Here is a 17422-nt window from a genome sequence, read left to right as displayed (position 1 = left end):
ACTAATCATTTTCACAAATAAGTTGCACAAAAGTAATCTACACTCAGGGAAATCTTATTATCTACTAAAGAACAGTGAGCTAAAAATTTCAGTGTTTTAAAAATTCAGGTCACTTCTAGTTTTTACTAGTGAGGAAGGGGAAACTATTAACAGTGACCAAAGTGAAATTTTATGTATTTATTTATTTACTTTTTAAAGTTTATTTATTGTGTTTTTTTTTAAGTAATCTCTACCCCCAAAGTGGGGCTCGAACTCATGACTTTTAGATCAAGAGTCACATGCTCTTCTGACGAAGCAGCCAGGTGCCCCTAAAGTGACATTTTAAAAAACACTTTATAGAGATGTGATCTCTACTCTCTTTTGCTAAGAAGGGGGGGGGGAACCCACCACCACCAAGAAACAACTGTTAAATAATGGCCACAACAGTCCACTGATTCCTATCAACACAATCCCTTTGTTCAAGTCTTGACCTTCTAACTGCCTCTTAACCATTCTCTGTGCACTTAGTCTCTTGCCTCCAAACCATCTCCCACCCTTCCACTCACTCCATACCTTTAGTTAATTCCTCAGCAAAAAAAAAAAAAAAAAAAAAAAAACCTCTGAAGAGCACAACTGGTAAGACAGATAAAAATTGACTTTTAAAATATCTTAAAAAGAAAGAAAGAAAGAAATAATAAAATATCTTGCTTCAGGCAGCCCTGGTAGTGCAGCGGTTTAGCGCTGCCTGCAGCCTAGGGCATGATCCTGGAGACCCTGGATCAAGTCCCAGGTCAGGCTCTCTGCATGGTGCCTGCTTCTCCCTCTGCCTGTGTCTCTGCCTCTCTCTCTCTCTGTGTGTGTCTCTATGAATAAATAAGTAAATAATCTTTTAAAAAATAAATAAAATAAAATATCTTGCTTCAAAATTTTAAAGCTCAGAGTTTTTTGAAAAAGATTTTATGTATTTATTTGAAAGCGGGGGGGGGGGCAAGGGAGAAAGGGACAGGCAGACTTCATGCAGAGCTGGAGGTGGAACTCGATCCCATGATCCTGACATGGGCTGAAACGAAGAGTTGGATGCTCAACCAACTGAGCCACCCAGGTGCCCCAAAGCCCAGAGTTCTTTTTTTAAAATTTATTTCTTTGACAGAAAGAGAGCACAAGCAGAGGGAGCAGCAGAGAGGGAGAAGCAGACTCCCCACAGAGCAGGGAGCCTGATGTGGGGCCCGATCCCAGGACCTTGGGATCGTGACATAAGCCGAAGGCAGACGCTTAACTGACTGAGCCACCCAAGGATCCCTAAAGCCCAGAGTTCTTAAGCTGACATTCAAAGTTCATTGAAATCTGCCCCCACCTCACTTTTCCATCATTTCACTGCTGAAACATTTATATTGGTCACACCAGTCTTTCAATGCTCCCAGCAAATTCTGTACCTTTGCATATTAATGAGCTCATACTATTGCCTAACATACAATGCTTTCCCAATTTTTCTCTATCTGCCTATGCAGATCTCTTCCATTGCTCAAAGCCCAGCACAAGTTCTACCTCCTCCCTGAAACTTTTCTCTTCTATTCCAGGTACCCATGCTCTCCTATTGTTTTATCTCCCCCAAACTCCTTGGAGCACTTAGAAGTCTATTCTATTCTACAAACACCAATATCTCGTATACATCTCTCTTCTGTGAGATTGTAAAATCATCAAAATCAGGACTAAACCAAATTCTTCTTTGGATTGCTTAAAATATCAATAGATATGCTGTTATACATGATATTCACTCAAGAGTCTGAGTACATTCATGCTACAAAGGAATAAACTGTTGATGCATGCAACAACTTGGATCTCAATCCTTTGAGGCAGTCTCAAAAGGTCACACACTATATGACTGCATTTATAGGATATTCTTAAATGACAACATTACAGAAATGGAAAACAGCTTAGTGGCTGTCTGGGGTTAGGGATGATGTGAGGGAGGGAGTGTGTGTGAATTTATAAAAGGGTAACACAAGAGATATCTTTGTGGTGATGAAATAGATCTGTATCTTGTGGTGGTAGTTATACAAATATACATATGTAATAAACTGAAGCAAAACCATATACTCATATTGTACCAATGTCAAATTTCTGGTTTTCATATTGTACTATAATTAAGACATAACCACTGGGTGAAATGGATGAAGGATACATAAGAGTTCTCTAAATTACATTTGCAGCTTCTTGTAATCTATAATTATTTCAGAAGTAAATAGCAATATCCAACTTTGTGTTTATTTACTAAATATGTATATTTTCTATCTAATTTTATTCAAGTTAAGCACAATCTATAATTACTGAGATAAAGTAAATTTCACAAACCTATTTCTTATAACCAATATAAATATCTTAGAGCTAAGTGGCTTTAAAAACCTACAGGCATAAACAGCAATCATCTCTGGATATGGGGATTGGGAGGTGGACAATGAGGAATGAGAGGGAAGCTACATTTTCAACCATCTACTTTTTTGTACTAAGCAAATTTTAACCATGTCCATGCATTATTTATAATTGTTTTTATCAAATAAATACAAGAGAACTTTTATAAAATACAAGGAATGAAGAATTATGATTTAATCTTAAGTACTCAGTTTAAGAAAAAAATTATCATTAGCTTTCAATCTCTTGCATATCCTCCTCCATTTTTATTATATTCTTTCTCCCTCAGACATGATTGATACCTTCAACTTTGTGTTTGTCACTCCCTTGCTGTTCTTTATACTCTGTGCTTCTATCTCTAAACAACACATTATTTCGTTCTGCATGTTTTTGATCTTAATATAAATGGAATCTTACTGAATGTATCTTACTGTGACTTGTTTTTTCCCCACCCAACACTATGGTGCTGAAATCCATCTATGTCATTGTATATAATCAATTCATTCATATCTACTGCTATAGAATATATGCCACATGAACACACCACAATGTATCAAAGAGATGAATATCCAACGTGTATAAACAGAAAGTAGGGACACTAAAAAAATACAGCACGTTTGAGATTATACATACATTATATATAGTAATACACAAACATACACATACAGTATATACTCTATTTGATGTAAATAGTTCTGTTTGATGATATTCATGGACTTAAAATGGCTTTCCCTAGCATAACATCTCAATACCAAACTCCTTTGCTTGGAGATAAGGCTGGGGTTGATTTTTATATATAGTAATGATACTAAAGCATGTGCCCATAAGAAGTATACAAGTTTTTGGTTATTCCACATTTTTGTCATGCAAATATTACTTTTTCAATTAACATACACACATATTTTATAGTATTCTTCTATTCTAAAAATTATAAAACAAAATTAGTGGAAATCTAAAAAACTTACAGTCCCTTCCTTGTAGCACAGCATTTGTTTAGAAATAACAATCACACCTAGTAAGATACAATGACAATATTACTTAGCAAAAAATAACAACAAAAGAAAACCAAGATTTACATAAAATAGAAAAATGAATGAAAAGTGTACACAATTTTTGGAGATATAACTCTCAGAAAACAAAACTTACCTTTAATGTTGAAATTCCAACCTTTCCTGGAGACCTGTACAGAAATAAAAGGAAGGAGGTGTTGAATAGTGGAGGCAAGAAGGGAAATACTTCTATACATTTATTAAAGACACTTTATTAAAGCCCATATTTTAAAAAACATTTATACATTTTGTGATTGGAAAAAGTCTTCTGTGCACATAGAAAATGTAGACAACACAAAAAGTAGAGAATAAAATACAAGTAACCCATAATCCTACCATCTAGAGATTTGAGTATGTACCTTTCATCTTCTCAGATACATAGAACATAGAATACTATAATAAGCATCCTTGTAAATAAAATTTTGTGCTCTTCCACGATAAATTTCTTGAGAATAAATATTCTAGGGACGCCTGACTCTTGATTTCTGCTTGGGTCATGATCTCAGCTTTGTGAGATCAAGAAGGGTTCTTGATGGTAGGGCTCCACAATGGGCATGGTGCTTGCTTAAACATTCTCTCCCCCCTTCTCCCTCTGCCCCTCCCCCACCCAGGTCATGTGCCCTCTCTAAAAATAAGTAACTCTTAAAACAAAAACAAAACAGTAGCTATATAAAATAGTGCCCACAATTTAATTGTAGTGCCTAGACAATATAATTCCATGTTAACAAAGGACAACTTCCAAGAATGAAAAATATATTCCCAATTATTTGGCTTCCCTGGCAAACAAACTGCTATGTAACAAAGTCCTCTTTACCCAGAGGTGATTAGACCAAGGCTATTCCGATATTTAAAAAAAGAAAAAAGAGGGTGCCTGGGTGGCTCAGAAGATTAAGCCTAGGACTCTAGATTTGATTCAGGTGATGATCTCGGGGTGGCGAGATCAAACCCTGCTGAGGGCAGAGTCTCCTTCTCTCCTTCTCCCCACCCCCCCTCACTCTAGTGCACTCTCTCTCCAATAAATAAATCTTTTTTAAAAAGAGAGAAGGAGAGAAAAGATTCCAAACAAAGGATGTCTAAAACATAAGTGCAATCAAAAGAACATAAAAACAAAAAACCTTGAAGAAGCCTGAATTTCTATGTAGCACATATTCTGAATGCCAATTAGGAAAAAAGAAATCATCTGCTTCAGAGGTGTAGCAGCAAAAGGAAATAAGATTTAAAAAATGTAGCCCCCCCCCAAAAAAAATGTAGGCCCCATATGAGGTAGAGAAGAGAAGAAAGAGAAAATCCGTCTTCCTCATGAGCCTCACTTTGAGCAATCTGGCCAGGTTTTTTAGCTGTCAAAAAAAGGAAAAAAACACAGAATGGGGAGTCACATTTATCTGTTATGTAACAGATTTCATAAAGAGCACTTTCTAGCCATTGATTCACAGGATCTAAATTATGGGCCAATTGTTGACATATGTGGAAATATTCCAGCTTGGTTCTAACAGGACTTTACATATAGTCATGTACAAAGTATAAGGAGTAATTTATTACTTCCTTTTGAGAGCCAAGGGGACATAGTGAAAAGAGCAAGACCTTTCAAGCATATGGACCCTGCTTAAATGTTCTACCATTTACTCTACGTGCGATCTTGATCAAATCATTTAATTTTTCCAAGCTTCAATCTCCTCCTCTGTAAAAGAGGGTAAAGAGGGTAAAAGCACTCTACTTCATAGAACTTCTATAAGGATTAAGTGAGAGCACATGGGGCATGCACAGTTAAGTGGTAGTTTCTTCAGAAGCTTTAAATTAAAAAAAAAAAAAGCTTTAAATTGCTTCATTGAAACTCACAAATGAGCTTCAGCCAGTTTCTCCAAGATACTGTCAGCAGTGGGGAGCCTGAGATCAATTTCTGAAACTCAGAAAAGATAACCCACAGGCTGTCATCAAGCTCCAGCCCATTTACCAACAGGGAATATGAATAAAATCAGATTATATTGAGCTGGTGATTAAAATGGAATCTGGTTTACATTTTGAGATGCCATTGAACAAAAAACTAGTAACAAAAAAACACTCATGTTTGAAACATTTTAAATGTTACAAGGTTGTTATGGTCTTGGTTAGCAGTAAAATGTCAGGCTACTATACCTTTTTCTAGGCTTATCAAGCCTAAGATTGTCTTTAACAGGGTAGCTTGTAAGAACAGCTTGTTTGTTTGTTTGTTTATGATAGTCACACACACAGAGAGAGAGAGAGAGAGGCAGAGACACAGGCAGAAGGAGAAGCAGGCTCCATGCACCGGGAGCCCGACGCTTGTCTTTAACAGGGTAGCTTGTAAGAACAGCTAGCTTGCTTGCTTGCTTACTTACTTATTTATTTATGATAATCACACACAGAGAGAGAGAGAGAGAGAGAGAGAGAGAGGCAGAGACACAGGCAGAAGGAGAAGCTCCATGCACCGGGAGCCCGACGCGGAACTCGATCCCAGGTCTCCAGGATCGCGCCCCAGGCCAAAGGCAGGCGCCAAACCGCTGAGCCACCCAGGGATCCCTGTAAGAACAGATTTCTTTTGTGATACATTTTTGAACCATTTATAGAACACTGGCATCTAGTAAAAGTGAAAGCGCATTTGTAATTTGTGAAGTTGGCTAAAATGATGTGTATCATGTGCCAAGATGAGAAAAGAACAATTCGTTTTACCCTAAGAAACAGTAAATCATTATTTAGTATTCCCACAGGAAGTGTTCCTAATGGGGCATTGTAATAATAATAAAACAATGGCCATCATTTATTAAGCAAGTGCCCAAAATCTTGCTAAGACTTGCCTTGTTTTAGCTTCTTTTGTCCTCACAACTTTCCTATGAGGTAGTTTTATTACCTTCCTTATTTTACACAACAAAAACAACTGAGGCTTGGGTCAGATTAGGTCATTTAAATTGCACTGCTAGTAAATAGTAGGGCCAGAATTAGACCCCAGGCAGTCTGACACAAGAGTCCACTCTCTAAAATACTTTGCAGTATTGCCTCCTTTCTGGGTAAGGCCTTAAAAGATGATTATGAAAATATTCTAATTGGTGCTAAGAATGTACGAACACTAAAGTAAAGGCAATTAGTGCTGCTTCTTGGGTTGGACTAGACTGATTAAAGTCAAAAGCTCTGAATTCTGATCTGCCTTTAACAACTACAATTAACACCTAATTGATTTGGCACTGCCAGGGAATAAAAATAATGAAATGTTCCATATATAAAATTTCAAGAGAGACGAAGCTTCTCTTTTAGTGCCAAACTTCTGAAAGTATTTTAATTATTTTTGAATTTCCATTTCAAAAGCTGCTTGTAAATAAGTACATTATAGGCTAAGCCCTGCCATTCCAGTAATCTTTCCCTTGAAAATACCTTCTTAAACAAAGGATATAAAATTTTCCCTTTCTTACTGACTCAGAGTAATTATGCTCAAATACCACACTACATTTTAATATAGTAATGCCCTTCAGGGACATTTATTTGTGGGGAATTTATTTGCCTTCACACTACAGGACCCTAGGCTATTATGCTTGGAATGTCTGTGTTTTACAGTTTTGTGTCTCTTTCCTCAATTTAAGTGGTCATTTTAATTGGTCAGTTCTTACAGTTGGCCGTGTGCCTGTCTTTAAAAGCTTCTCTCCCCATCTCCTTCTAATTTTTGCTTCTAATCTCCATTGAGCTGGGAAACCAGGTTTTTAAAAATGGAATTGTATGCTAAAGGAAGAATCCAGAGATTCTGAGTGAGGGTCTCCCCATGAGAATTTTTGTGCATGACTTTACTGTGGACTTTGTGGCACTATTTTTGATTGGTTAGAGGCTGTTTAAGTGATTATTTCTTATTTTCAGCTGTACTTCAGAATCCATTAGCAAAGTAGTAGTTGCCCAGTAAGCCAGGTATCACTAATCTTTGGTATCCCTGGACAAACACTCAACTCCTCTGTTTCTGAGTCTCTAACTTCAAAGTCGAGATAACATTATACTATTTCAAGCTGATTATGTGCCTAAAGAAAACAATTCATGTTCAAGTTTGGGGACAGGAGAAATGGGCATCTAGAGGTCAAGAAAATTGAGTTTTCCCAACAAACTAAACTGCATGACCTTTAAAAGCAGAAGTTTTTAGAGTTCCTGTAATTTTAGGAAATTTTAAGACCCCTCATTAGTTCAGGAGTGAATAGGTTAATTTGTACCACAACTAATGATCTAAATTTTATACCCTTTGATTTCCCTTAAACTTGAGATATACTGTAGGAAACACTGACATAATCCAACACACACATCCAGAAATGTCCAGTAATACTTTTTCTAGTTAACTAGAAAAATATTCCTTCAAAATGTCTGTAGATACTAAATATTGGAAATTAGATTCCTTCTTTTTACAGGTCAAGGTCAGTAATTTTTCCTAGAAAAAGTCCAAATGCCTACATAAAATAACTTTTACTGCACCACACACAAGTGAAATCTTTAAAGAATTCTGAAGTGGGGTGCCTAACTGGCTTGATCGGTAGAGCAAAGGACTCTCAATCTCAGGGTTGTGGGTCCAAGCCCCACATTGGGTATGGAGCCTACTTAAAGAAAAAACAAAACAAAACAAAAAACTCTGAAGTACCAGGTAGACATATTTAAGTATTGGTGGTATACTTCACTTAAAACCTAACAAAGCAAAATAAGGTCTTCAAAAGTTCATTTAGAAAATTTTATCATAGGATATTTTCAAATGAAATATTTTCAACGTATTAAATATCTGATTGACAAAGCTTAAATAATAAATGTGCAAAAAAATGTACTTATGAAGGTGAACAAAAATATAAAGGCTAAACTTCCTTGATTATCTAATAGCAAAAGAAAAACTTCCAACATACTAATACTAGTTACAAACACAGAAAATCTTTGATTTTGTACCAGTTTCTGAAATTGAAGACACTATCTACCAATGGCACTATTATATTTAAACATGAAAAACAAGTAATTTCTAAAGCAGCTTCACAATAAAATCTGTTGTAAAAAAAGTATTGATACTCTACTTAAAAAAACCACATTAAAATTATTTCTACTGTGGCTTCCACTTAGATTTTGAATATAAAAGCCATTTTCAAATTAGTACTTCAGTAACTTTCAACACAGAATATCTTAATTCACTATATCCTGTTTTTAAAAAGGTTTTTAAAATTTATTTGAGAGAGCAAGAGCAAGAGCCATCACAGAGGGAGAGGAAGAGGGAGGAGCAGACTCCCTGTTGACCAGGGAGCACAGGTGATGTGGGGTTCCATCCCAGGCCCTGGAGATCATGACCTGAGCCTAAGGCAGACACTTAACAGACTGAGCTCCCCAGGCACTCTTCATTATATCCTGTTTTGGGTAAGAAAGTTGTTTTCATACTTGTTGAGTTTATACTAACAAAGCTCATGTTTGAATATAAAATAATGTGTGACAGATGCTTTCTCAAAGTCCCCATCCATCTAGCATTTTAATTATCGTTTTCCTTTTGCAGCTAGGGTATTTGTGTTTAGAACAATTCATCTTAATGTCTGCACAATAGAATTTTTAAAATTTACATGGCTTCCAAACATTGCTTTGGTGATTTGGCAAGACAGTATAGTAACTATTTTTCTTTTATAAACTCTGACCTGATTTGGCAATAGCCTTCATATACCTCCAGCAAAATTTCATTAGAATAATAAGGTCACTACTCCCAAAGGTAGGTGCCTAGTCACTAGACTTGGATCTGATGACAATGACCGCAACTTACCTAAAAGTTGCCCAAGTTTCCATAGGAAGCACAATGTTTAATCCTTTATAAGCTCTGACATAACAATACTGCATTCAATACAATTTCAATGAAAGCTAACAAATATGTAAGCAACACAACGTTTTATTAACCCCTTTAAGATAGCTTGACTTTGGAACTTACTAAACCTGACTCTCTAGTAATGTTGAGAACAGTTCTCATATACTTCGGAAAAACAAAATCAATCTTATAGAAAATGCATAACAGTAGCCTACTTTTAAGAGATTTGGATGCACCACAACTGTGGGTTTTCTGTCACAGGTGTTAGACATGAGTCTATATATCTATTGATGTTACCTACTGTTAAAGGTATTTACAATAATTGTTTTTAAAATACTGAAAGGAAAACAAAACAAAACCCCAAAATCCTAAAAGGACTTTAAAAAAAAAGGACTCAGAAGGGAAAAATAACAGTTATTAAAGATTTTATTTGAGGGATGCCTAGGTAGCTCAGCGGTTGAGCTGCCTTCAACTCAGGGCGTGATCCTGGAGTCCCGGGATCGAGTCCCAGACGTCGGGCTTCCTGCATAGAGCCTGCTTCTCCCTCTGCCTGTGTCTCTGCCTCTCTCTCTGTGCTCTCATGAATAAATGAATAAAATCTTTAAAAAAAGATTTTATTTGAGAGAGAACCAGGAAGCAGGGGGGAGAAGCAGAAGGAGAGGGACAAGCAGATTCCTCACGTAGCCGGGAGCCTGAAGTGGGCTCTATCTGGAAAGAAGCTTAACCACTTAGATCAATGAACTCATTTCACATGTGAGGAAAATGAGGCTAAATCATTTCCATTCATGGAAAATGCTAGGCACTGGGTGTAAGATTTTTTTAAAATTTATTTATTCATGAAACACACACACACACACACACACACACACACACACACATAGAGAGAGAGAGAGAGATATGCAGAGACACAGGCAGAGGGAGAAGCAGGCTCCATCAGGGAGCCCGATGCGGGACTTGATCCCAGGTCTCCAGGATCATGCCCTGGGCTGAAGGCAGCACTAAACTGCTGAGCCACCCAGGCTGCCCGGCACTGGGTGTAAAACAGTGAACAAAGCCAATATGATCCGGACCATCCTAGAACTTAAGATCAAAGGCCTAGTTAGGATTAGGACACAAGGCTCTTTGCTGATTTTAACAACCCATGCAGCCTGTGAACTTCCCTAATAATTCTAAAAAAAAAAAAAAAAAAAAAAAAAACGGGTCATGGTTTCACATGGGTAGGTAGCCAATCAAGTAAAATTGGCCACTTATTAAGGCTTTGAAAATCCAAAGCTTTAATAATCCAAATCCACCACAAATTGCCCAGGGAAGAACAGGGGACCCAGAGACTGAAAGGGCAACATGACATCAATTTGGAAGTAGAGGGGCTAGAAGTTTAGCTATATAGTAAAATAACATGAGGATTCAGGAGATATGGGGTTTAGCCCTGAATCTGCTAGTAACAATGAATGTGACCACAGAAATATATTCTGGGGGAGTTTTTCCAGCTTTGAATTACGGCCATTTCAAATGTATACAAAATTGGGAGAACGTTATGAACCCACATAGACAACATATTGACAATGTTCAATAATGGTATCAATATTCTTCCCTCCACACCCCTGCCAGGTTATATTAAAGCAAATTCCAGAAACTGTTTTATTTTTACCCATAAAAATGTTATGTATCTAAAAAAGACTTCTGGGCAGCCCGGGTGACCCAGCGGTTTAGCGCCGCCTTCGGTCCAGGGCGTGATCCTGGAGACCCCGGGATTGAGTCCCACATTGGGCTCCCTAGAGACCCAGGATCAAGTCCCACATCGGGGTCCCTGGAGTCCCGGGATCAAGTCCCACATCAGGCTCCCTGGAGACCCAGGATCGAGTCCCACATCGGGCTCCCTGCATGGAGCCTGCTTCTCCCTCTGCCCATCTCTGCCCCTCTCTCCGTGTCTCTCATGAATAAATAAAATCTTTAAAAAAAATAAAAAAGACTTCTATTTAAAACATCACAGTACTACTATCAAATTTAACAATACACTATTATACAGTCACGAATTCATATTGCCCAGATTATCTCAAATTTTTTTTTACAGCTGGTTCCTTTCAATTAATACCCAAATAAGGTCCATGTGTTACAATCAGTCGATTGGCTCTCTCAATCAATAGGTTCCCCTTCAATCTCTTATTTCTTGCAGTTTATATATTGAAGAAATAGGTTTTTCATCCTGAAGAGGATTTTTAGGGCAGTGAAACTACTCTTTATGATACTATAATGAGGGGTACATGTCATACATTTATCCAAACCTGTAGAATGTACACCAAGAGTGAACCCTCAGGTAAACTATGTACTTCGGGTGATTATGTCAGTGTAGACTCATCAACTGTAACAAGTGCACCACTCTGATGTGGATGTTGATAATGCGGGAGGCTATGCATGTGTGAGTGGGAGGAGGTAAATGGGGAATCTCTATACCTTCCTCTCAATTTTGCTGTGAACCTATAACTGCTCTAGAAAAAAATTAAGTCTTGGGGCACCTGGGTGGCTCAGTGGTTGAGCATCTGGCCTTTGGCTCAAGTCGTGATCCTAGGGTCCTGGGACTGAGTTCCACATCAGGCTCTCCATAGGAAGCCTGCTTCTCCCTCTGCCTATGTCTCTGCCTCTCTCTCTCTCATGAATAAATAAAATAAATTAAGTCTTAAAAAAACCCAACCAAACAACAAAAAGAAACTAGGTTGTTCATCCTGTAGAAATTCTCATGGTCCGAATTTTGTTCACTGCATCTCCACAATGTCATGTCATAAAAAATATTTTAAAGGAAAACATGCAGAAGAAATTGTAGGGATGGAATGGGCACATATCCAAAGAAAACTGCAAAAACCTGTAAGAACAATATCAGAAAGATTGGTGCTCAGAATGTGCTGGTATTTAAAAAAAATACCAGCTTTGATTTATATTCAGAGTAAGAACAACAAAAGGTACAGGTCTGCTTATATGTATAGGCAAATATTAGAATGGAAAAGGCTGTCTCAATTCTTTCTTTTTTCCAATTAAGATTACTGAGAGTCAAACCAGAAAAGGAAAAACAAATCATAGAATGAGGAAACTGAATCTCAAAGCATTCAAGGAGATAAAAGTACTTAGATAATCTAAATGAGTTCAGTTCTCCTGTCCTAGACAAATTATATCCCAGCATACCCTGAGAATTTACACAGCTTACTCCCTTATCTAAAACCTTTAAAGAATCAGAGTCTGGAAGAAGAAAATGAAAAAAAAAAAAAAAACACTCAATGGTTAACAGTGGAAAGTAGATGTAAAAACTATACACAGATTCAATTCTAAGCAAAATTCTTAAGTACATTAATGGTTTAAAGGCCCTAGGTGTGGGTAAAAGATAATCATTAAGAGTAAGTATTCACAGAAAGCCTGTCATATGAGATTAATCTAATTTCCTTTTCTGATAGGGTTACTGGCCTATGATATAAAGGGAATATTGTACACATGCAAAAAAAAATATCTGGATTTAAGCACTAAATTTTATAATACTCTCACAATATCCTTTTTTAAAAAAAATATTTTATTAAGTAATCTCTACACCCAATGTGGGGCTCCAACCCACAACCTAGAGATCAAAAGTCACATGCTCTACTGACTAAGCCAGCCACAGATAGCCTTGTAGACAACAAACAGATGTAGGCTAGAATATATTCAGGTAGGTTTATAACTGGTTGAACATTACTCAAGGTAGCTGATTAGTGGATCAATGAAAAACCATAAGGAACTATTAAATAATTTCTCCTGTGTTCTATTCTACTTTTTTTCTTAAAGATTTTTTATTTTTTCTTTTTTTTTTTTTTTTTTTTTTTTTTTTTTTTTTTTTTTTTTTTTTTTTTTAGATTTTTTATTTTTTCTTAAGATTTTATTAATTTATTCATGAGAGAGAGAGAGAGAGAGAGAGAGAGAGAGGCGGAGGGAGAAGCAGGCTCCATGCAGGGAGCCTGACGTGGGACTAAATCCCAGATCTCCAGGATCACACCCTGGGTTGAAGGCAGTGCTAACCGCTGAGCCACCTGGGCTACCCATCTTAAAGATTTTTTTGTTGTTGTTTTTTTTTTAAAGATGTTATTTATTTATTCATAGGGACACAGCTAGAGAGAGAGGCAGAGACACAGGCAGAGGGAGAAGCAGGCACCATGCAGAGAGCCCGACGTGGGACTCGATCCCAGGTCTCCAGGATCACGCCCTGGGCTGCAGGCAGCGCTAAACTGCTGCGCCACCGGGGCTGCCCTCTTAAAGATTTTTTAAAGTGATCTTTACACTCAATGTGTGGCTCCAACTTACAACCCCGAGATCAAGAGTCTCATGCTTTACTGAGTCAGCCAGGTCCCTCAATCCTACTTATTCATTTATTTTTAAAGATTTTATGTATTTATTCATGAGAGACAGAGAGAGGCAGAGACATAGGCAGAGGGAGAAGTAGGCTCCCCCTGGGGAGCCTGATATGGTATGGTACTCAATCCCAGGACCCTGGGGTCATGGCCTGAGCCAAAGGCAGATGCTCAACCACTGAGCCACCCAGATGCCCCCCTTATTCTTATTAATGTCTTGAATGTGGACACAGATGGTACATCTACCAAATTTGCAGATGACACAAAGTAGGAGGGATAAGGAATATACTAGCTGACAAGACTCATAAGTATTTTAATACATTAGAACAAGAAGCCCAATCTTAACAGAATGCAATATAGTAGGGATAAATGTAAAATGCATGATTGGAGAGATATGACTTAACAGCAAACCAGATCAAAACATTTAGACATTTTTGTTGATTGCTCACAGTAGAGGCTGTAATAGGGTGGCTGAAAAAACTAGTGTAATCTTAAACTGAGTTAACAGAACTACTATGCCCAGGGCAAGGGGAGTGGTAAATTCTGTTCTACTTCACACTGATAAGAACACCCTTAAGAATACTGTGTACCAGTGACGCCTGGATGGCTCAGTCATTTAAGTGTCCGACTCTTGATTTCAGCTCAGGTCATGATCTCAGGGCCGTGAGGTCAAGTCCCATGTCAGGCTCCATGCTGAGCAGGGAGTCTCCTAGGGATTCTCTCTCTCTCCCTCTTTAAAATAAACAAATAAATAAAACTATGTACCACTGGGATATCCACATTTTAAGAGAAATACTGATGAGATAGAATATATCTGAAAAAGAGAAACCAATTTAGTGAATGTTCCAGAAACCAAGTAGAATGATATATAGAACTAAGGATACTAACTATCCTGGAGAAGATAAGGAAGAAATGAATGCCTCTTTACTTTTTGGATTTGGGATTTATTTTGCAAAGTATAGGCAGTGAAACTTTGCATATTATCTAATTTTCTCATTGAAACATATTTTTTAACTTCTAAACTGTTATTTTATATTTGATATGTACAAAGAAGTGTATGTAGTATATGCATGTCATTATGAAACATAACAAATAAAAGGAACCGAGATTTACCAAGTCACCTGAAAATGAGTATAGCATCAAGACCAGTATGGCTACTGTGTTGCTCTACTCTATCTGCTGCCTTTCCCTTAGAGGAAACCACTAGCCCAGATTTGTTTTTTGTTCTTTCTTACTTTATCATTTAAAAGCGTAAGTTATCCCTAAACAATACATTGTTAAGTTTCGTTATTTCTGAGCTTTGTTTTCACTGATGCACTTTCACAGAAAAAAGTGTTGGACTCTAAAATAAACACTGCACTCAAAAAATTTTAGTATTCCTGTCAGAATAAAGGCTACCTTTATCATTACACAATAGTTGTATTTAAATCTCACAACTATGCCCATATCCACCAGTCTCCTTCCACTTCTTCCCCACCTAGGCCTGCCAAATTTAGCAACTACAAATATAGGCTGCCCAGTTAAATTCCAATTTCAGATAACAAATACATTTTCTGTATGTTTATCTAAAATTGGAATTTCACTGGCAGTTCTGTATTTTATCTGGCAACTCCACTCCACACCCAAGTTAATTAAGTGGACAATTAACCCTATGATCTGTTAGTGTGTAATAAAGAGAAAAAGTGGGAGGAATTGCCTGGTCAATGTCATCATATAAATATTCATCTAAGTATTCAATAGTGTTCACTGATCAGGAAAAAAAATTGCACTTGTGTGAATTCAGTCAAAGCTTTCCCACAGTGCATTCAGTATATATGCCTAAATGCAAATACCACTGTATAAATGCAGTTAAGTACATTTTTCAAAAGCACTCAGTGAAGAGTAGGAAGGTATATTATTAGCTTAATTATGTTGGCTTATATTGTCCCCTCACAAAAAACAAGAACAAGATGGCTACTGTAACAAACTGACAAAATCTCTAGATATGTAAATTGACTTATAATCATTATTTAAAGATATCTATATCATTTTGAAGCTGTCCTCAGTCAACATGTTCAAAATGAGGTTAACTTATATAGGTCAACGTCAATAGCCAACTTTCTAGATCAATATCAATTAAAATTATGTTGTCATTAAAAGGGGATTCAACTAGCACCTACCTGGCTAAGTAGGTGGAGCATGTGACTCTTGATCTTGGGGTTGTGAGTTCGAGCCCCACATTGGGTACAGAGATTACTTAAAAAACTAAAACCTTTAATAATAAATAAATAGGGAGTGCCTAGGGGGCTCAGTCTGCTAAGTGTCCATTCTTGATTTTGGCACAGGTCATGATCTCAGGGTTGTGAGATCAAGCCCCTGTTGGGTTTGGCACTGAGCATGAAGCCTGCTTAAGATTCTGTCTCTCAGGATCCCTGGGTGGCTCGGTGGTTTAGCACCGCCTTCGGCCCAGGGCATGATCCTGGAGTCCCTGGATCAGGTCCCACATCAGGCTCCCTGTGTGGAGCCTGCTTCTCCCTCTGCCTGTGTCTCTGCATCTCTCTCTTGGTGTCTCTCATTAATAAATAAATAAAATCTTTTTTTAAAAAAAGGATTCTCTCCTACCTCTGCCTCCCCTGTGCCTACCCCTTTCACACACTCACGCTAAATAAATAAATAAATAGAAATTCAATTACTATATATACAAAATCTTTTTAGGGCACTCTTCATGTTATAAAAAGGATACTAGAAATATTTCAGATGTAGTATTTCTCAATCAAAATACTGCAATATGAGGTATGTGCTTCCCAAGTCTGTCATTACATAATCTCAAAATCCTTCCACAACCAGAATCACTAATAGCTCTAGATTTGGATTTAATCACTTAATTAATCATTTAATCACTAATAGCTCTAGATTTGAATGGCAATCAATACAAGTGTGTATTAAGAACCTTTATAGGGATGCCTGGGTGGCTCAGTGGTTGAGCGCCTGCCTTCGGCTCAGATCATGATCCCAGGATCCAGGATCAAGTTCCGCATTAGGCTCCCTGCAAGGAGCCTGTTTCTCCCTCTGTCTGTGTCTCTGCCTCTCTCTCTGAGTCTGTGTCTCTCATGAATAAATAAATAAATCTATAAAAAAAGAACCTTTATAAATTCCCCCAAATAGAAGCTAGTTGCATGCACTGTTTTGCCTGGCTTACTGCAAAACCCACGTTTTGAAATCAGGTATTGACATGTCTGACTATAGGTAGGATTCTTGGTTTTTCAGAGCTTCAGCAAGTGGTTTCTCTCCAGGCAATCATTGGATCACCTTTCCCAATTTTAAAATTAAATCTTCAGCACTCATATGATGAGGCTCTAGGTTAATGAGGCCTTAAAATCATGGTGCATGTGCTTAAGTCTACTTTTGAAAAGAACACTGCATTTCTGTGGTTTCAAAGAGCCAGATCCCATAAACCACCCTACCTCTAAGGTTCTCACCCTTTAGCTACAGACACATCCTTCTGCCTTTTGGGCTTGATGTTCCTTTACCTCTTACCTGAGGGTTGTTATCTGAAAAGCAAACAAACACAATCTGTAAGCCTTTTGAGAATAGGGAGGAAGGAGAGTGCAAACTAAACCTCTATTTGCCACCTGCTTCATAGTCAACTAAACAACAAGGAACTCAAAGACCCACCTCCTGCAGTACACAAATAAAATATTAAGAGCAATCTCACACTTAACATTCACATCTCTAGACTTCGTACTATACTAGGTGAAAATATACCAAGATAATTTGGCAACACACAAAAACATGGACAAAGTCTTCTTTTTCTGTCAGTAAGAGGACGCACCTTTTTCTAGGCTCCG

At 37.5% G+C, this 17422-nt stretch overlaps 1 protein-coding gene across 1 annotated transcript in view; it reads right to left on the bottom strand.

Moving 5' to 3' along the window:
• WDR44 (WD repeat domain 44) overlaps positions 1-17422 on the bottom strand; it is an 82247-nt gene that overhangs the window by 50346 nt on the left and 14479 nt on the right. The window contains exon 2 of the mRNA XM_038588148.1: positions 3535-3568. Within this exon, the coding sequence (XP_038444076.1) occupies positions 3535-3568 (34 nt within the window). The remainder of the gene's footprint in view (positions 1-3534; positions 3569-17422) is intronic.

The sequence above is a fragment of the Canis lupus genome, chromosome X, assembly GCF_011100685.1.
Source record: "Canis lupus familiaris isolate Mischka breed German Shepherd chromosome X, alternate assembly UU_Cfam_GSD_1.0, whole genome shotgun sequence".
Lineage (NCBI taxonomy): Eukaryota > Metazoa > Chordata > Mammalia > Carnivora > Canidae > Canis > Canis lupus.
This window is presented reverse-complemented; position numbering and strand designations above follow the sequence as displayed.